At 37.7% G+C, this 22,258-nt stretch overlaps 1 protein-coding gene across 7 annotated transcripts in view; it reads left to right on the forward strand.

The window, feature by feature from the left end:
• The window catches only part of LOC308567966 (uncharacterized protein), a 433,265-nt gene that overhangs the window by 319,422 nt on the left and 91,585 nt on the right, over window positions 1-22,258 (forward strand). For all 7 annotated transcript variants that reach the window (XR_014000420.1, XM_081160216.1, XM_081160215.1 and 4 more), the window contains one exon: window positions 16,347-16,422. Coding sequence is in view for 6 of the 7 variants with exons in the window: in XM_081160216.1 (XP_081016342.1) it covers window positions 16,387-16,422 (36 nt within the window). In the remaining variant the exon portion in view is untranslated. The remainder of the gene's footprint in view (window positions 1-16,346; window positions 16,423-22,258) is intronic.

The raw sequence follows: 22,258 nt of genomic DNA on the forward strand, positions 1-22,258 counted from the left end.
GAAGAACTGCCTGAAAATGCTCAAGCTATGACCTTAGATAACATCTCCAGCTAAAGACCAGAGAAAATATTGGAGGGGAGGAAACCAGTAATGGAACCAGAAAAAGCACAGTAAACACGGGCATGGTTGCTGTGCAGATTTAAGTCATGGACTTCTAGAGATTTAGTGTCATCCTTCTTGCTACAGTGAGGGAGAACCCTTACAAACAGAGATTTCCCTCATAAATGTAAATGTATCTTATTCAGTTTTCAGAGCTTCTCCTGTGTCTGCTGTTTCTTAAAAATAACCAGCTCAAAATAATCTTAATGCCTAAGAGACATATTTTTGGGGTGGCAAATTTTACTTTCAACTTACTTGAATGTCAACTTTTTATGCCTTTGTCGGTTGAAGAAATAAACATATAGTCTTTGAGGTTTAATAAGTTTAATACTTTTTCTTGCCAGGTATTTTCTAAATATAGCAGAAAGAATATGTTTTTTGCACATTTTAAAAAAGACAAGTAACTTTTTTTTTTTTTTTTTTTTTTACTTTCAGTATTCCTTCATAGGCAGGAAAAAAATTTTCATTTTGAAAGAAATTTCTATTTGATTGTTGTTATTTGGCGATCGCTGCATATGTGCCAAATGCTATGCTAAGTGGATGAGGCACCAGTTTTGAGTGAAACATACCCAGTTCAACCCCACATCTGACACTTCCTAGCTGAGAGCTGTTGAGTGCGTTGTTTGATCTATCTAAACCTCCAATTACCCATTTCTAAAATGTAGACTAAAGGAGCTACTTTGAAGTTTGTTGTCAAATAAAATGAGACATATGTAAAGATCTGGGGGCTCAGTAAATGCCGTTTGTTTTTCTCCTCTCTTCCATGCTTTGTGCTATTGGAATATTTTATAGTCAAAACACAAAGTTTTCTAATGTTAACATGTGGAAGATAAATGATGATTCTCATTGAGCCGAGAAGGATCTATTTTCAAAACAAATGAGTTTTTCTATGGGACTACAGTTGGTAAATATTTATTCTCTGTGCAATTTTGAACAAAAGTAGCCATTTATGTTAAATACATAAAATATAAAATATACATGTTAGTATAAGAATAGCAAAACTGATCTTAAAAAAGCTGAGCTGGAGCAATTTTTTTTTTTTTTTTTTTGCTGACTCTAGGGAGATATCTTTCAGTTGGAAGAGTTACATAAGGCAAGCACCAATTTTTGGTTGTATCTCCATAGCAATTTATCTTCTTTTCCTCCCTCACCTTTAAAAAATGTTTCCTGTTTTCCCTGCTACTGTGGCCTTGCTGCAATGTTTTTATAGCCCATTCAGTTCTTACAGGATTTCATCATATTCCAGTTGACACCAACTGTTTCGAGGCATCCCAGGGGTTCACTTTGAGTCCCAATATATAACTTGAGTTTGACAAATCTAGTTTTACTTCATCCAGATCAATCTAAGAATTAAAAAGGAGGCTAGGGGTATTAAATCAACAATAGTTTTCACCTCGGCAGGGAGATGAAGATAAAATGAAAGCTAAAGGACTGTGTGCTTTTCAAGGAGATACAGTCAATCCCACAAAAGCACATTTGTGTCACTTAGAATCCTAATTGATCAACTTATTTACTCTAGGAAGAGAGCACCACAGTTTTCTACTAAGAGGACACATTTGCTACTTGTTAAGTTGCTGGAATTCTAAGCATCTCAGGGTAAGTTTTAGCTGGTTAAATACACGGCATAGTGGGAAGAGCTGGAAAAAAAGTAAGACCCCAAATTTCTTTTTATTCATCAACTCATTCATGACCTTATTTTGGCTCACTTTGCTCATCCAATTGGCTCAACTAAAATTCATTCTTCCTACCATACCCATATGAGGATCAAAAGCAATAATGAATGGGAAAACTAATGCAGAGGTGTTCTAAGAATTTGAAGATATTCTATAAACTTGGGTTGAAGTTCTTTGCTTATGCTGTACATAAACAAAGGCTAATCTTTCAGTGTCTGGAGTTGCCAAGGCCAGGCGCTAAGGATGATCTGTCGCCTCATAAGCAGTACTCTGGCCTTTGATTCAAGGGTTCTTGTTTTTTCAATGCTCTGATTATTTTTGGCAATCTCATGTTTCTTTTAATGAATACAGTTTAAATGCATCACCAAAACAAAAAAGCAACCTACTGAATAAAAGAAGATATTCACCAATGCTACATCTGATAAGGGGTTAATACCCAAAATTTATAAAGAACTCATACAACTCAACACCAAAAACCAAAACAAAACAAAACCCTCAATCCAGTTTAAAAAATGTGCAGAGGACCTGAGTAGACATGTCTCCATAGAGTGCCTACAGATGGCCAGTAGACATATGAAAAGATATGCAACATCACTAATCATCAGGGAAATACAAATTAAAACCACAATGAGATATCAGTTCACACCTGTGAGAATGGCTATCATTGATAAATCAACAAACAACAAGTGTTGGTAAGGATGTGGAGAAAAGGGGACCCGACTGGTGCAGTCATTATGGAAAGCAGTATGGAGGTTCCTCAAAATATTAAAAGTGGAATTGTCTTATAATTCAGTGTTTCCATTGGGTATATATCCGAAGAAACCCAAAACACTAATTCAAAATAATATATGCACACCTATGTGCATTGCAGAGTTATTTACAATAGACAAGCTATGGAAGCAACCCAAGTGCCCATCAATAAATGAGTAGATAAAAAAGCTGTGGTATATTTACACAATGGAGTACTACTCAGCCATAAAAAAGAATGAAATTTTACCATTTGCAACAGCAAAATGGACCTAGAAGGTATTATGCTAAGTCAGCCAGAGAAAGACAAATGCCATATGATTTCACTTTTATGTGAAATATAAATAATATAAACAACAAAACAGAAACAGGCTCATAGGGACAGAGAACAGACTGATGGTTGCCAGAGGGGAGCGAGGCTTTGGGGGACTAGGTGAAAAAAATGAATGGATTAAGAGGTACAAGTTGTAGTTACAGAATAGTCACGGGGATATGCAGCACAGGGAACAGAGTAGATAGATAATAGTGTAATGACTATCTATGGTGCCAGGTGGGTATTGGAATTATTGGGAGGGGACACTGTAAAGATTATGATTGCCTAGCCACTATGCTGTACATCTGACTTATGCAAAATAATATTGAATATATGCTATAATTGAAAAAAAAATGAAAAGAGAGGAGAAAAAAGAATACTTCTAAATACGTACAATAAAATGTGTGGCATTATAAAAGAAACCAATTAGCCAACTAACACTGAGTCCTTTCTGTGTGTCAATTACTGTGCCAATCATCAAACTATTCATTGATTCAAGAATCTTATGAAGTAAAATCTATAATTATCACTAAATTACATATTAAGAATTTGAGATTTCTAGTTATAATTTGCTTACATTTGAGTTACACAGTTGGAAATACTAGAATTAAAATTTGAACCCAGGTCTCTGGTTCCAAACCCCCAACACTTAAACTATATCCTACCAGCTGAATTTGTGGCTGGTCCAGTGGCAGAACTGGAGTCTTCCAACTCTTAGGTCAGTGTCGTTTTCTAATGTTTTAGGAATAGTTTAACTCTTCAAAAGTTGTAACACTCTCTCCCAACAGTGCTTATTTCAATCTAAGAATACTCTAGATTTGAACTTACTATTTTATGCTTATGTTAATGGCAGGTGTTTTTTTTATCTTTTTTAATTTAGTTTTGAAGTTCATCCCACATATGAATTCCATTTCCTAAAATGTGAGAACAGGCTGTTCTTTCGGCTATTGACATTCCATTTTGGATTCCACAAAGGGCTTTAAACACAATCATTCTTACAAGCCTTTGATGCAAAGCAAGTGACTGCCTAATGTTATTAAGCAGCTGAAGGGCAGGTAAATTGGCTGTGTTTTCTAAAAATGACTTTCATTTCCATCTAGAACTTTATTGCATATTGTAATATAGCACAATGAAGAGTTGAACACTGAAAAGATAAGCTTTAAAACAGAATAACAGAATATAAATTCCTAAACCACAAAGCCACCGTTTTTAAAAAATGGAGATAAAAAAACCACACTTGTCAGAAGGCCCTTTCTACCCTAGCCCTGAAAAGGACTCTGCATGTCTTTCAAGTGCTTTCAACTTTTTAAAGCTCATTTAATTGCAGCATTATTTTTATTTAATAGTTTCCATTGGGTAGAATTTTTTATTTTTTTATTTTTGAACTTAAAAAATGTGACTGCTCTGCGAAATGAAAAAACTATGACAAAGAAAGCTTGGAGCTAGAGGTCATAAATGTTCAGCAGTATGTTTCCTACTTTTCACAGCCTATAATTGATGAGTGATAAAAATCAAAAAAGGTTCTTACAAGGGTAGAAAGTCACTATTTTAAAAAATGGCTAAAACCTATTGCTTTTTAAAAAAATCTTGATTTTTTATACTCTATGAGAAAACTATAATTCCACACCTTCAAACAGAAAGTGTATCCATTAATCACAAAGCCAAATGTGTTAAAGGGAGGTAAGAAAAGTGCAGTTTTTAAACAAAGACATTCTTTTCAATGTAATTCTTTCCCCTTGTTCTCATTCATTGAAACAAATTGACAATGCAATGTAACAGGTTCCCAAATTCACTTAGAAAGCAAACATGGAAATATCAGTGAATCAAATAGTTAAATTACTTGTGTATGATTAAAAATAAAATTTTAATTTACTGATCATTTTATCCATAAAATGAATATAATCAGTATATTTATTAACCAGCATTCTCAGCAGGGGTCATAGGACCTGGAGCAAGCTGTTGTTCATTTCTGCTTGTCTTTCATTTTCATTTTTTAAGTAGAAGTATGTGTTTTATTTCTTTAAAGAGTACTAGGGAAACCTAGATTGTATCCAGTCTCCTCAGACTTGGGGAAATGGGTGTGATGCCCCTTGTTTATCCTTCCTTGGTCTGCTGGTAGCATTAAATGTTGTCAAAGGCAGTTGGAAACAACTGTGTCTCAGGCCAGGCAGAGCTAGGATGTCCCCACCCCTTTTCCTTTAGCAGATAAAACAATTTATTGGTTTATTTACTCAGTTATTAAAAAAAATTATGGAATGGATTGTGAAACAAGGAATTCCACAAATATCTATAAAAATATATTATACATTTTTTTAAATTATGGAAGAATTTATAATATCTGTAGCTTTTCCTTATATCTTTAGTTATGCTAAAGACTAAGTAATATTCTAAAGACCATTAAAAAAAGACATTTGAGAATAGTAGACTTATTTTCAGTAAGTTCTTCTTAAATTAAAAAAAAATTATGGAATGATTTCTGTGCATGACGCACTGAGCATTTGTCTTTGTGGAACTTACATTCTAGTGGGGTGGGGAAAGCACACAGACATCAGTCAAAGAGTAAAGCAAACATGTAAAATAAAACTTTCAATAAGTGCTGTAGGGAAGACACATGGTACTATGCCAGTATGGAGGGTTGATTTGGAGGATAGTCTCAATTCTCTGCCTCTTCCTATATCTACGCACTTTGCAATATATCTTTATAATTCCTCCCATTGCAAGGTGACATCTATATTCCTACTCTTTGAACCCGTGCTGGCCTTGTGACTTCCTTTGGCCAACAGTGGCAGAAGAGAGGCTGTGACGATTCTGAAGCTAGGCCTCAAGAGGCTTTGTGACATCCCCTTTTTTTGTTCCTCTGCCTTCATCATGAGAACATGCCCGACTCAGTCCTTCTGGATGAGCTACATGGAGCAAAGTGGTGTCAGCCCAGTGGTCCCAGCCAAGGCCCTGGACACATGAGAGAGCCCAGAGATCAGCCCAATGGCCTAGGTAACTCACAACTAACAACAGACACATAAATGTGCCCAGCCAAGCTTATCTCTGAGCCGCAGAATTGCCCTGCTGACCCAGAAGCTCGAGAACAAAAAAATGAAGTTCGTGCTTGTGTGCCACTGCAGTTTCACGCTTGTTTGTTATGCAGCATTGCCATGCAAAGAGATGACTGCCTGGTGCTTTCAGGCCAGGCTTTCCAGGGGAAGTTATTCTTCACGTAAAAAACAAATAAAAATGAGCAAGGCAGATGAAAGAAGAACAGGATGCTGAAGGTAGATAAAACAGGGGCGAGTGCCTGTTGGCAGCAGTGGTAAGGGGTTGAGGGTGGCTGGATCCCAGATGTCGATGGGAGTGTGGTAGAAAAACGAGGCGAAGGTCACAACTGTAGGGCCTTGTTTTATGTTTAATTTGCAAGTAATGAAAAGAATTTGGAGTATTTTAAGCAGGGAGAGAACATTACCAAGATGCGTTCAGCTATAGTATGCAGAGCATTGGTAAAAGTAAGAGCTCCCAGGAGGAATTAAGAGGGGAGCGGTGATTTTCAGTTCAGGGCGAGGCATTCAGTCGTCAGCCCCATCTTGGATCATCGTAATAACTTTCTGATGGGTCTTGATATCTTCTTTCTAAATTACCTTCATCCGACCTTGGAGGGCATCATGCTCTAAGAAAGCATGGGTGTGGAATCAGTCTCGCCTGGGATCTACAGCTGCTTCCTCCACATATGAGCTTCACTTCTTTAAGCTGGCATATCATAAACCCCTCTATTTATTCAATTCCTCTTTCCCAACTTTCCTCTGCATGGGTCCTACAATCTTCTCATTTATTTATTTGAAATGACTATTTCCTCCCATCGATGCTCATTTGGCCTTTCAGATGATGTAAAACTTTGTTCTTTTGTAAACCATAAGGTACTACAAAAGCATTACTTATGATCACCCTGGCAGAAGCCACCCCTCCTCTGTAGAGCCATTTCTGATTATTCCAAGTCACTTTTCTCTAGTATTTTATAGTTTGTTTCTGCTAGATAATTAGCATCTTAATGTGATATGTCAATGAGGGTGCTGTGGCTGCAAATAGCAGATAAGCTTTTTGAACAATACAGTGTTTTGTTACATCGCTTAAGTAGACTATGGAAGTAGCTGGATTCACAATGGATCAGGGCCCTTAAGGCTCTGGGTCAATATCTCTGTCTTCCTCTTGACCTTCTCCTCTGGGTTGGAAAATGTCTGCGATGCTCTCTTATAACCTGTTGGCCCAAATTGGGTCTTACGCAACATCACAGATCAATATAGGGCAACAAGGAATGGAATTTCCCAGACTGGCTTAGTTCCACCATTACATAATCCCTCAGTTGAACGCAGTATTGGGGATCTGTCAGAGGTAAACAGATGCTAAACAGGCAGCCAGAAGTGACTTCTGCTCGTAGCTTAACAACCACTCACGTTCTGATGCTCGTCCACCCATGTGCTTCTCTAGATTTTTAACTTCCAGACACGGCAAGTTTCCTATAGCTCTCTGATCATACGCTGGTTTTTGTCATACCTTAGCACAGGCTTTCTCCTCTCTTTGGAACATCAACACTTTGCCTATTTCTATTTACGTGGAAAAAGATTCCACTTTGAAAGCTCTGTTGAATTATCACTTCCTCTGTAAATCTTTCACTGAACCTCACACTCAGGTACATATTTAATCACTCTCTTCTTTGTAGCGCTTCTGTTTCTTGTGTATGTCTGCATTATTACACGTGCTATGTTGCAGTAAGATGTACCTATATGTCTATCCAAGCCTCCTTCTATCCTCATGACTCATTGTTCTTGCTTGGCACATAGTACAGTTTAAATTAAAATATACTGAGTGGTACTGAATATAAAGTACCACGTAGTTTAGTCTTACAGTGTGTCAGGGTACTTCATGTCGGCCTCCTTTCTACTTGATGTCAAAGGCCAAATGTTTATACTTATTCGTAATTCAAAGCCCATGGCATGGTGCTAGACAATGCAGTACCTACTTTTCCATTGATTAATGTTTAAATACCAAACAGGGAAAGAAAAACAACGACAGAGAAAGCCAGAATGGCTCGTGTGCTTCCACATTATAAAGGAAGGAGGCATCTGGGTATGTTATCATGAAGGAAAGATCTTGGTCAATCTTGATGACCTGTAATAGATGCTTCTGTTTGGTAAATATGGGGACCCTCTGGGCATAACTGGATGGTTGAGAAAGAACTTTATTATTGCACAAAAGTAGTAGGAGTTTGGGGATGCAAATTAGCACCAGAAATGTGGAGAAGGACCTTCAGGGAATGAAAATATCCTTAGGGAATGGTAGTAAGCTGGAGCCCAAGTGGGAGACCACAAGCATTCCCTTTGGGAGGAATGACCAATGATATTATATGTCATGGTGGTTAATGTAGGTTGATTTCTGTATCATGTAATGCTGCAGTTGGTCATCCTTAACCTAAACTTCAGGAAAACTCCACCTCACACCGCCAGTATCAGTGGTCCTGATGTAGGTATGTAGTCATGACATAGTTCATAGGTGGCCCTCCTCAGCTCATCTAACAGCCTAATTAATACAATATATATATTAAGCGCTACACCCTTCCTTCTTTCCTCTGTGTTGTGGTAGAGAGAGGTTACTGGGAAAGGGGAAGGAGAAGTACCAGGGGTGAAGAAGCAATGGCACCTGCCACTTCTGTAATTCAACAGATAGTTGCTGCGGGCCACCTGCCTGCCAGACACGCCGCTGCTGGTGCTGCTGAGGTGATTATGAACAAGGCAGAGTCCTTGTTTCTTCTCATTTTCTTTCACTGAGTTATTATTACTCTTTCATTTGTCTGCTTGTTTCTCCCTATAGAGCATCTTTCCTCTTTCAAGTAGTTTCTACCATTTGTCTGCCATTAGTTGGACTAGACTAAGGAGTACTACGGGCCTTAGGTTTGGTTTTATGTTTCTTGTTTTCTTGGTGAGTTTAGGACAGAAAAAGTAAACAAACGGTGACTGAGGAGTGAACTGGTTTCATTTTGCCTGAGGAAAATGATGATGCCTACCTGCTAAAGCAGCTCTTCTCCAGCTGCCTGTGGTGAGGAACTAGTGTATTCTGTGTATCTGTTTTCCTATTTATATCTATCATCCATCCATCCATCCATCCATCCATCCATCCATCCATCCATCCATCCTTCTATCATCTATCATCTATCTATCTATCTATCATCTATCTATCTGTCTATCTATCTATCTATCTATCTATCTATCTATCTATCTATCTATATCTATCTATCATCTATCATCTATCTATCATCTATCTATCATCTATCATCATCTATCTATATCTATCAACCATCTATCATCTATCTCTCTACCATCTATCTATCTATCTGCCTGTCTGTCTATCTGTCTGCCTGCCTGCCTACCTAATCTGTCTCAGCTATCTATGCAACCTGACACTGATTTTTAGAAAACAATAAAATGAAACTGATCTACCAGATGAGTAAAACAAAGAATAAGCTCATAAAACTACAAATTTCTTTTTTATTCTTAGATTCAACACACCTTGACTCCCAGTAGCACACTTACCACGTCGCACACCCCTAACCGAGGTCACGGGCCCGAAGGCCAGTTTGAGTGGCACTGCGTGATGACACCCCTGCCGCGTGTGCTGCGACGCAGTGGGAGGCAGTGGCGGTGTGCTCTCCTCCCAGAGCCCTTCGCCACCTAGTGCAATACACGTTCTAAAAAGAGCCAATTCCTTCATTTGCAATGAGACTCAGATCTTTCTCTTCACTTTCCAAATAAGAAAATTTGATTCCAAAGCCTGCAAAGTGCCCGCTACCCCTCCACTCCTTGTTTCCTTGCACTGCAACATTCTCAGAGGCAGAAAGATGCCGAAGGCTGGGAACCTGCGAATGTAGCCGATCATTTGTGGGTTATACAGATCCCATCTCTCCGGCTTCCGCGGGCAGTGCCCTCTGAGGAGATCAGGAATCAATGTGCTCAGAAGGCGAGAGAAGGTGAATTTTTTAATAACTGGTACTTTGACGCTTTATAAGTTTGGTATTTCATAATCGGTGCTCCTATGTTTACATAAATCTGAAAAGTGTTAAGAACTTCTCAGGAAAAGACAAAAACATCTTTAGGGTGAAAGGGAAATGAATTTTCATTGTCATTGTTTTTTGGTGGTGGTGATGGTTTAGAGTAATCTTGAGAACTGCAGGCATTGAGTCTGAAAATTTAAATTCCATTTTCAACTTACTAAACTGTATAATGCAAGCCACATATGATATTTAGAATTTTCTACTAGCCACATTACAAAATAAAAAGAAACAAAAGAAACAAATTGTAATGGTGTATTTTATTTAAACCAATATATAAAAAAACAATTTCAATATAAAAATAATAAGATATTTGGTATTTTTTATTTGTGCTAAGTATTCAAAATCAGGTATGTGTTTTATACTCACAGCTTAATTTCAAGTGCTTATCAGCCATAGGTGGCTGGGAGCTACCATACTGGGCAGATCCGAGGGCAGACTCAGTGCCTTTTGTGGGGCAAAGGAACAAATCAGAGATGGGGGTCTGACATTCAGAAGGTAGACTTTAGGGTATGTAATGGAGAATTTCAGAGGAAAGTCAGGTTTTCTGTGTGAGTATAGACCTACCCTCCCCCAACACACCCATTTTAATGAATCTTTATTAAAAATATCCATGTTCCAATAAATTCCTGGTGAATTCAATTTATTTTTGACAAGGCAGAGAAATGCTAAATCCTATTCCAAGGCTTTTTGCTAGATGTAAACATATAATAACTCATTGTATATCTTGCTCATAAACTCTGATTTTGTTTTGGTTTCTGTCTTTACAAATTCCTGCAGTTATTTTTATAAAACTGTTCATGTGAGCTATCACTTATTTAGGTAAATTCCTTATGTTGAACATGTAGCATATTTGTAATTTTTTGTTATTATAATAACATTAAACTAGCACCCTTATGAGTAAGTCTGTGTGTTCATCTCTGCTTATATCTTTAGGCTAGATTTTGGGAGGTGAGCTTGTGGAATGAAAGGTTATGCAAACATGTAAGTCTCTTGTCATCACTTTCAAATAATTCTCTCAGAATACGCAGTCTACACGGTAGGGCTCCATTTACAGCGCTATATTCTGTAAATAATTACATTTGGATGGGAGAAGGTGGCATATTATCATGTTGTTGCTTTTAAGTTTCAAGTTTTACATATTTATAAGGGTGACTATTTCTCTTTGGTCTTATTGGTCGTATTTGGTGTAATTCTTTTTTTCTGAATTGCTTTTGTGTATCTTGTGCCTAGAGGCCATGTCATTACTTTTCCGTCAGAGCCCTGCAATTCCCTGTGGGTGTGCAGAGAGGTAAGGGGTAGAGGAGCCCTGCTGCCGGGCTGCAGAGATCCCACCATTGGTTGTAGTCATAATAAAATATACTGCAGTCACAATCAGTCAAATCTTTGTGAGCAACTGAGCTCACCTGTGGAAGAAATCCTCATACCCCTGAGGTCCGTCCGCTCTAACAGCACTACTAAAAAGCAGACAAATACTTTGAGTTTTATACCTTAAGCTTTGCCATCTCCTAAGAAGAGGATTGCTCTTCTGGAAATATATCTGCCAGCAAAGAGCCTTGGGGCCTGTGCGCTCCTTTTATATTTAACCAGCTATTAAAAAATCCCTGGGAAGCTGTGACCTGCATGGGTTCAATCTGCTTTGGCTAGTAAATCAGTTAAGACTGGAAGTTCTCTGTGACTTTTAAACACACATTAGAGATCCTAAAAATAATACTTCCCCCTTAAAAGAGGGGTAAGACAAACTCAAGAACAATTCAGACATATCCCGAGTCCGTCCATGCTGCCTCTTGGAGGGTTCTTTCCTGCCAGAACACACTTACTCATTTATATAGTAAACATTTGCAGGCCTGCTGTGTTCAGGCTAACCACAAATAAGATGCTCTTTGCCCTTGGAGAATTCAACCTTGGTGAAATAAAAATACATATAAATAAATACAATATTAGGTGATAAGTGCTGCATTATAGGCACATACAGGGAGCTATAAGAGCATAAAGTAAAATAGTAACCACACTTATTGGGAAAGGCCTTTACAAGGGAGTTGACATTTGAGCTGAGTTGTAGGAAATGAGTAGAAACTCACCAAGCAGAGAAGAGAGGGGGAAAGGAAAAGACAGACGTGAAAGAAAAGGAACAAGGGTTGCCCTTATAAAGACACGTTAGAGGATTTTAAATAGAGTGACGGTGATCAGATTCTCATGTCTCTTCTGGGTTGCTGTCACCACCCTGGAATGTTATGCTTCAGGCAGACTGATGTTAGTCATGAAACACTTGTATGTCAGGTTAAACAGAAAGCACATTGTCCAATTTAAACATGAATGCAAATGAAGAAGAAGAGATAAAAGAAGGTCCCCCAGCTCCCAAAGACATAGAGGACTGCTGCTCTATCACGGCACATACTCCTCCCAGGAGGACCGGGAATAGGAAGGGCTGGTTTGCATAGTTGTCATGCTGGACTTTTCTCCGAACTCAAATGCTTTCTATTATATTTGAAAATTTCAAACCAAAGCACAACAGAAACCAAACTAGAGAAAATGCAATTGACAACGCCCTGAGGTGTTTACAACACAACCCATTTTTCTGCAGGTGAATTTTCAAATTTGGGTATTTTGAACAGTAATCTAATAAGATTTGGCTAATAATCCCCATGGAAATGATGCTGGGGTGTTCTTTAGTTTTTGATAGACTCCCGATTACACAGACAGTCTAATCTTAAACAAGAAAAGAGAGCAGGTTTTCTACACCGGGAGAAATAAAGAATAATGTAGCACTTGGACAACCTTGAAGGTGACTTTTCCAAGCCATTGATTTGCAGGTCCATGCCCTGAAATTCAAGTCAGGGAGATTCATTACAGTTCTTTGAGTCACTAGAGTATTAAAAACCAAAATGCATCATTAACTCAGAAGTGGGCTATGCCATTTGGCAATAAGGGATCCATTTGACTTTGGTGACAAAGCCATCTATGCAGGTTCTTCAAACTTCACCACAAAAGGAAGTAATTGCTTTTTGCATGTCAGAGAGTAAAAGCAATCATTTTCCTACTATTATTCACTCTTGTCTATTTAGTCAAAAAGTATAGATTGCTGGGAAGAGCCTTGGCATAAATGAGCTCTAATGAAGAAAAGCAGTGTTGGACTTTTTCTGTGAAAGAGTTTCGGTAGATTTCCATGGGGTTAGTCTACCAGGAGGAAGTTGACAGGAATTTAAGGAGTTGAGGGCGCTGAGGAGTGGAGTGGCCAGCAGGGAGTGCAGAGAGCAATTGCTGTTTTCTTCTTCCCCTATTGTCTGAAAAACCCAAAAGCCTTAGTTAAATGCTCTTTTGTCCCTGGTTTTGTCCAGCAGTGAAAATAGCATGGCATTTAAATAGATGGCATTGGTTTTCATGAAGCTGGTTTTCAGAAAGGACATAATGGTGGTCGACAAGAATTCTTTTAAAAATAATTAAAAACAAGCCTTTAGTCAGTGTGACCCTGAGCTTTTAAAGTGGTGTGGCAGAAAAACCAGCTGGGCACTCAGTCAACATTTTGAAGCTGGATTCCTATATCCACTGCTCACCAATAGGCCATGTTATCTCAGGGAAGCCTAGATCCTGCTCCAACTTTCCTGAGCCTTGGTTTCTTCCTCTGCAAAAAGGAAACACAATAGCACTACTTTTCCTATCTACCCAGTAGGTGGTTTCAAGGATCAAATAGAAGCATGTGTGTGCTAGAGCCTCCTCCATAGATTCAGAATATTCATAGCCATCCTGTGTATGCCTGATAGGCATTTTTAAGTTCATTCATTACCTTTTAAAATCTTCATACCAATGCTGTGAGGTGAGTAGTAAAGCTCAGAGAAGTTGTAACTTCATAAAGAGGTGTTATACTCCATTTTAGGTATTTATGACATACGGGTGATTTCAACACAACCCCTGACTTAAAGAAACAGTCTAGCATGAGTATATGTATATATAATTTACATATATATATGTAAATAAATCACAGTATAGTGGGTTAAAGAATACAGTGGGATGGAAAGAATAGATATGAGGCCAAATTTGCACATAGGAGGGAGGTTTATTCTTCTTGATGCCAAGGGTAGAGGATGATGGAAGGAAAAAGGAGTATGGTGACTGTGTGTGTGTATGTGAAAGAGAGAGAGAGAACCAGTACATCAGAGAATGCTTCCTATTAGAGAACTTTCAAATATATCTTAGTATCTCCTAAGATACTAAGTTCGCCTAGCAGACTGGAGGCGGAGAACATTTCAGGTTGAAAAAATGAGAATGCCTAGTAGGAAGATAAATGACTACTATACAAGTGCTAATTCATATTAAATTGTATTAACATAAGTGCTTAATAATAAAAAAAATGAAGTACATTAAGTAGACAAGCAGGACAACTTAGAATCTATCCTCTGCTTATTGCCAATGGTTAGATCTCGCTTGAAGACAACAATGTTCAAAACATATAGTCTTTTCCTTTCCTGCCTCCTGCTTGAGTAGCATTTCTTTCAGCATGATGTAGTATTATTTGAAGACCAAGACACTCCCCATATCTTTCTTTTTTATGGCCTCTAATAAAAAAGAAATTCTTTACAATTCCATGTAAAGAATCAGGCAACTTGGATTCTTTAAAACCAAGATAGATCCTGTTGTCATAAAGTCTGAGATGGTGAATGGCATTTTTTTTTAAGTAATTAAGAACAAGCCATTAGTCGATGGGATTCTGCACTTCTAAAGTGATGTCCAGTGGGCATCAAAGTATGGAGCCATGATAGATGGAATTATAAAAATAGTAGATTGGGTCATTGTCTCCAGTTTTTCTTTCACTCCTTTGACACATATCTTTGCATGGCCTCCCGCTCTGGGCCGAGTCCAGTAGTTCTCTTATTACTGATTTGTAGGAGTTTGTCATATATCCTGATACCATTCTTTTATCAGATATGTTTGTTATTATTTTTTTTAGTCTATGGCTTACCTATGCCTTTTAATGATAATAGGGTTTGTTTGTTTGTTTGTTTGGTTTGGTTTGGCTAATCCTAGGATATTTTTTCCATTGATTTTTTTAGAGAGATTGGAAGGGTGGGGGAGAGACAGAGGGAGAGAAACATCCATGTGAGAGAGACACTTTGATTGGCTGCCTCCCACATGTGCCCCAACTGGGGCTGGGGAGGGAGCCTGCAACCGAGGTACGTGCTCTTGGTGGGAACTGAACCCCCGATCCTTCAGCCTATGGGCCAAACTCTAACCACTGAACCAACCTGGCTAGGGCAAGGTTTATTTTACATATAAAATATTCAGTTGTTAGAGCAACATTTTTTGGGGGGGAAAGATGGAGACCCCCCTCTTTCCATTGAATTAACTTCACACCTTAGTTGAATATCATTTAACTGTACATGTATGGGTGTGTTTCTAGACTCCTACTTTTGTTCCTTGACTTACTGATCTATCTTTTTACCAATCACACCAGTCTTCATTACTGTAGCTTTATAGTTAGTCTTAAAATTAGGTAGTATCAGTCCTCCAGCTTATTCTTTTTCAAGGTTGTTCAAGCTGTTCTAGGGCCTTTGCATTTCCATGTAAAACTAGAATCAACTTTTCAAAAAAAACCTTGATGGAATTGTGATAGAAATTATGTTAAATCTACTAATCAATTTAGAAAGATTATTGAGTAAATACTAAGTCTTCTTTATGCATAAATGTAAGTCTAATAACATACTTAAAGTAAGAAAATAGAAAAATAAAATTAGAGTTAAAATGTTTTAATTTCTTTAAACAAGAAAAAAAATACATGTACTATTCCTTTTTGTCCCTCTAGTGAGAATGATTTCTTTTCTTTTTTTTCAATAATGTCAAAGACCTATCAATTCCTAGTACTGTTTCTTGCTGAGTTATTCTGAACCATATATATATATTCTGTGTATTTTTACAAGCAGTCAATTAAATAAAACATTTTTGATAGTTTATTTGAAATCTTTAATAATAACTTGATACTGGGAATTACAGATTTTTACATTTTTCCACATTGAACATTATATGAGCAAGGAAGATACAAAAGAGTCTTTGGGATTTGCTATTCTTTACTCTGTCAGTGTAGGTTTAGATCAATAAGTTACATACATTTTTCCCCTTAAGAAATGACTGTGGCTTTTAGTTTTTCACAGCCTGAACTCTCACACTGACTTTTCAGTAGGAGGCCATATTCTTTTCTGTCTCTGGGCCACTGCGTTCCCCTAGTCTGTGCTACTCTTCTCCTAAATCTGCCCATGGCAAGCGCCTCATTGTCAGATCTCAGCTCAACTCTGACCTCCTCAGGAATCCTCCCCGACAAGCATGTATAAAATGCTCACCTCTATAATCCTTTATCCCAACATTCTTCGATTTTCATTACTTAGTTTTCCACTCTCTGAAATTATTTATTGCATGTTTCCTGTCTCTTTCTCTCCACTAGGATGTAAGCTAGAAGAGGCAGGATCCACACCATCCTCAGCATGCCTAGCAGATCATCGCAAGGCAATAAATATCTGGTGAGTGAATTAATGGATTTTGAAATTGATGATTTTATTTCAACTTACCACCAACATGATATCAATCCATTTACTCTATGTTTTCAAAGCTGAACTTTGAAAAAAGGTTGATGTTTGTAGATGGTTATTTTTATTTGCATTTCTGGGATTATTGACAACAAGGGCCATTTCTACACATTGTATTAATACTTATATATCCTCTTGTGTAATAAAGTGAAATGGGATCTGATGTTGTAGTCAAAAGAATGAGTTCAAGTTTTAGTTTCGTAATTTACTGATTGTTTAAGCTAGCACAGCCACTTAATCTTCCTGAGCCTCAATGTCCTCATGTGTAGATTGTGGATGACAATGCTTGCTCTGCTCATTCCATAATATTTTTGTGAAGGTGAAATGAGATAATATATTTATGAAAGCACTCTGTAAATGGAATATGTAAGGCCTTATTATTAAATTTAATGTATTAATTCATTGCCTAATGGACCGAAAGAGTTAATTGTTCTTCCAAAATTATCTAATTTATTTTCAGGGTTGGGGAGAGTTTTATGCAAGGTGCTACTAATAGATAATAATAACTCATTTGTTCCTCTATCACACCTTTCCTTAGAGGACTAGGAAAGCTTTATTCTATCTCATTAATCCTTAACAATGCCTCTGAATCATTAGACAGCTTGACGATAAGCGCTGTTCTGATTTTTACAGCTAGAGCTAATGAGGAACTGGGAGGTTGCGCGACTTTTTCAAAGTTACTCAGAAATCAGCGAGGCTGCTGTGGAAGGGAGATTGGGACTCCTGGCAGCACCCCTACTGTGATTGGCAGCAGGAGACAATACCTGGCACGTATCGTTACTAAGCTTCAGTGGGAGATGCGAAGAAGAACGTGACAGCTGTACTGTCCTCAGTGAGCTTCATGCTTAGAGTGAGAATGGCAACGTAAATGGACTTTAGGACAGAATTCAAGTGCCATGAATTGTTTTTTTAAAGTGCTCTGAAGTGTCAATGTGGGTAGGTCTTATTCGTTAAATGAAAATACACTTCAGCCCTGGCCAGTGTGACTCAGTTGGTTGAGCATTGTCTCATGCACCAAGAGGTCCCTGGTTTGATTCTCAGTCAGGGCCCAGGCCCAGGTTTTGGGCTCGATTCCCCAGCTGGGGGCTTGTGGGAGGCAACCAATCAATGTTTCTCATTGATGTTTCTATCTCTCTCTCCTTCTACCTCTCCAATCAATAAAAACATATTAAAAAAAAAAGAATAGACTTCATAAAAAAGTGATACTCCCAACAGATCAAAGAACACTGATAAGTTTAGAAAGTAATAAAAGTGGAAAGAAAACATACTATGCAAATAAAACAGTGAATAAAACTTAAGAGAAACCGTGAGACATATCTGAGCAAAAGACATTTATACTGAATAATTTGATATATATAAATAACAGTTGTAGCTATGTACATACTAAATCACCTCAAAAGTGATCATCTTTATTATTATAAGTAATTACAATAATAATTGATTCTAGTTATCATCATAGTTAAAACATTTTTATTATCAGTGGTCATCAAACAGTAAAGGGAGTCGTAAGTAAATAAGGCTGCTGTGGTACGTTGAAGAAATGTTTAAATACCTCCCTTCTCTCTTGTGTCAGAGAGATACTTCTCTGCCTAGACCTTGGAATTGGGATTCAGACATGGGATTTTCTCTGGCAAATGGGGCATAATATGATGAACTCAAGCAGAGGGTTTAAATGTGCTTACAGAGTTTGGCTTGCCTCTTGCCACAAAACTAGCATGAGAGATGAAGTTCCAAGGGTACCTTCTGTTCCAAGGAGAATAAAAGACAGAACATGTCCGAACCCAGTGACAGGCTGCGTCCAAAGCCAACCAGATCCCAAGCTGAAGCAAAGTTATCCCCCCAACCCACAGACCTAACGGTGAGAAAAAGAAATACTTATTCTTCTAAATCATTGCACGGTGGGGTGATTTATTATGCAATTACAGTTGATTCATCTAGTGGTAATGGCTAGTTTAAAGTCTTAAGTTCTAGGATGTGTTACTTTTCAATTTAGTGAGCATTAAAGGTCCATTATAGCAAGAGTCCTTCCTTACAGGTAGTTCACTGACAGTTAAGCCTATAGGTAGGCTCCTGTTCTCATAAATGGAATACAATGATAATTTAAATGTAAATATCTACATTTTCCTCACTGTCCCCAAATGATAAGGACCACTATCCTGAGGTGTTATAAACAAGACTGTAGCACAGCTAAAGCTTGACTTTAGTAAGAATCATTTGGCTGAGTGTGTAGGTAGATGTAGTGTTGGGAGTCCAGGCAAGAGGTTTTGCCAACAACTAAATGATAGGCATGATTCATTTGGGTGGAAACAGAGAAAAATGACAGGAAGAAAATGCATGGAAGATGTTTTGCTGGAGTTGACTCTCTTGGATGTGACAGCTGATGGGATGATGAGCATAAGAAAAGTCAAAAGCAACTTGAATCTTTGAAACAGTTGTTGCTTGTAAGACTAGTGATGTCATTCTCAGACATGAAGAAGTCAGGGAAGGGTGACTAGGTGATCTGAAAGGTGGAGAGGTAATGAGTTTCATTTTTATCATGTTGAGTTTGAAGTACAGAGAGGGATTTGTGGAACTGTTGTAAAAGATAAGGCCACAGATTCCACTTGACTGATTGTCAAATGATTTTAAATGGAGAGTGTCCTTCATGCCAAAATGGAAAGGATTGCTCATGTATTATATTTTAAACTCTAGAGAGAACTTTTAAGAAGCAAAAATCAATGGATTCGTGCTTAAAGCCAAGAATGTCAGGTTGAGGGTTTGGCTTTCATTGAAATTCTATTGCTAAGAATATCAGTAATTTCTTCATACCAGGAGAGGAAGCCTAGTTTGGCCTTGATTGCTGCCTTTTGGGGGCATTCTGAATGTAGAACTGAAAGAAAAGGCACAGCATTTATATACTACATCACAGAAAACAAACTTTAAAATTAGTTTTACATTTATATATGAAATTGCAATGTTCTACACCTGTTAGTAGTCAGTTGATAAAGGATTTTGTAGAGGTTTATTTTACTGGCTAGTAACTTGAGACCTTTTAACAAGTGATTATTTATGACCTATAGACTTGGTATAAGAATATATCAATTGAGAACATTGGCTTTGGAAGGAGCCCACTCTGGTTTGAATCTGTGCTCTATCAGTTATAGGTATTGATTCATTCATTTAACAAATATTTGTTGAATTCCCATAATGTTCCATGTATGAGATCAAAAACGTACAAAGACCACTGTTTTGGGAAGTTTACATCTTAGTGGACAGACATGCAACAAATAATAAACATAATAAATTAATTATAAAGAATATTAAAATGTTAAAAATGGTATGGAGAAAAAAGGAGAGGACTGGGAGTTTGGTGAGTGGGGAATTTAATAAAATTCCATTATTAAATGGGGTAGTCAAGAGAGATCTCATTGAGATGGTGCTATTTGAGCAAAGACTAGAAGGAGATGAGAAAGCTAGTCAGGAATATATAAGCAGAGAAAAAATCTAGAGCACAGGGCCTAAGGTGGAAGTGAATCTTATATGTTTAATGAGCAGCAGAGAGGCCGCAGTGGAATGAGCAATTTGAAGATCAGTAGGGAATGATGTTAGAGAGAAAAATTGTCGGGGGGAAGGGCAATCAGGGGAGATCTTAGCTTTTACCCTGAGTGACAAGGAGAGTCATTAGAGGATTACGTTTCTTTTCTTTTTATTATAGAAATTTTCAAACACATTTAAAGTAGAGACACTAGTACAATTGAACTCCATCATTCAGTTGAAATAATTGTCAATATAAGGTCAGTGGTATTTCATCTCTATCTCTGCTCAGTCCCTCATTCCCTGATTATTTTAAAACAGATTCAAGTCATTATATCATTTGACTTATAAATATTTTTATAATATCTTTAAAAGATAGGATCTTCATGTCTTAAACATAAATACAAAACCATTATCACACTTAAAAATAAAGATCTTGATTGTTACCAAATACCCAGTCAGTGTTCACTTTCCTCCAGTTATTTTAGAGACTTCTTTTTTTAATTGTTATTATTTGTGTGAATTAGGCATTATAGAATAATTTGAGCAAAGGGGTAACAGAAATACTCTTCCTGATGCAGGAAGAACAGCCTGCGCGGGGGCAAGGAAAGAGGCAGGAAGACAGGTTGGAAGCTGTTGTCGTCATTTAGAAGAGAAGTAATGGGGCTCAAACTAGATGCTAGCAGCGGAGGTGGAAGTACATTTTGATTTCTGAATATATTTGAAAGTTAAAGTCAGTAGGTTTTCCAAAGATATTAAACATGGAGTGCATGAAAGACAAATCAAGGGTGACTACAGGTGTTTGGATTCAGCAGGCTAACAGGTTTAACAGTATTTTGGGAGATAAAGAGTTAAGTTTGGACATAGTGGGTTGAGATAGCAGTTGGGCAGTTCAAGGCTACATAAACATGAGAGTTACAGCATGTTGCAGATCTATAGAGATATTAGACTGGATCAAATCACCCATATTTAGTGTAGATTTAATAGAGAAGATCACCGAGGACCTTGCCCTGGGACATTCCAAGGTTTTGAGTAAGAGAGCAAACCGACAAAAAGTACTGAAGAGCAACCAAGGAAGGGAGTGTTTTGGGAACCAAGTAGAGAAAGTGCTGTGTGGAAGGGGCAGCCATCAACAGTGTTAAAATTGTTATATCAACTAAAATGAGAACTGTGATATAGGATAATCTTACTTATTCATTCATGTAATTTTCTTTAAAATAGATCCAGAGACATAAAAGCATGGAACAGACCGAGGAATCTCAGAGGGAAGGCAGGGGTGGGGGAGTGGGTGGGGAGAGAGTAATCAGAGAATTTATATGCATATATGCACAACCCAGGGACACAGACAATGGTGTGAGGAAGGCCTGGGGGTGGGGCAGATTTGAGGTGGAGGGAATCAATGGGGGGAGGGGACATCTGTAATACTTTCAACAGTAAAGGTAAATTTAAAAATATATATTGCCTACCTACTATATTTCAGCCACTCATTAGACACTGCAAATAAAAATGAGAACAGGTTATCATTTCTATCATTAGGAATGATCTATCTCATTCCTAATGATCACGGGGATGCAGGCAATTAGAAGAAATTATAAAACACTATTATAACTTGTTTATCTTCTTTATGCTTCATTTGTTTCACTTATAAAATAGAGCTAATTGTACCTTCATCATGTTGTTGTGAGAGTTAAACAATATTATGCTTATATAAGGATGTGAAAAAATTATTCCTCCTAGACTTATTTGGTTAATTACTCTTCTTATTTAGAAAAAACAAAATCAATAGGTTTGTGGTAAAGAATAAAACCTGGAGGTCAGGTTTAATTAACAAAATATCATCTTTAACTCCTTGGCTTCAGAGGAGGAGAAAACTATGAGTATCTGTAGAAAGGACTTTGGAAGGAGAGTGGGGAGGCCCAAAATAAAAATAAGTGGCTAGAAGATGAGATCAAGGGATTGGTGAGAGGCCAGAAGAAGGAAGGCTGGGTGGTCTCTGGTGGAAGCAGAGTTTAGGATAAACAGAAACACCTAAGGGGGAGTTTGCAAGTGGATTGTTTTTAAACTGTAGGACTGGATTGACACCAGATGCAAACAGGGACAGTGTGCAAGGGCACAGGACCAATTTCTCTCAAATTCATAGGATATGAAGCCGAGGGCATAATATTATTCTAGGCCCTAGAATGGAGGTCAGTTCAATCCAACAAAGACTTTAAGAGCCAGAAAAAGCTGAGATGACGTTTGGGCTAAATATGCGGAG

This window comes from Miniopterus schreibersii, assembly GCF_964146895.1.
Source record: "Miniopterus schreibersii genome assembly, chromosome: 15".
NCBI classification, from domain to species: domain Eukaryota; kingdom Metazoa; phylum Chordata; class Mammalia; order Chiroptera; family Miniopteridae; genus Miniopterus; species Miniopterus schreibersii.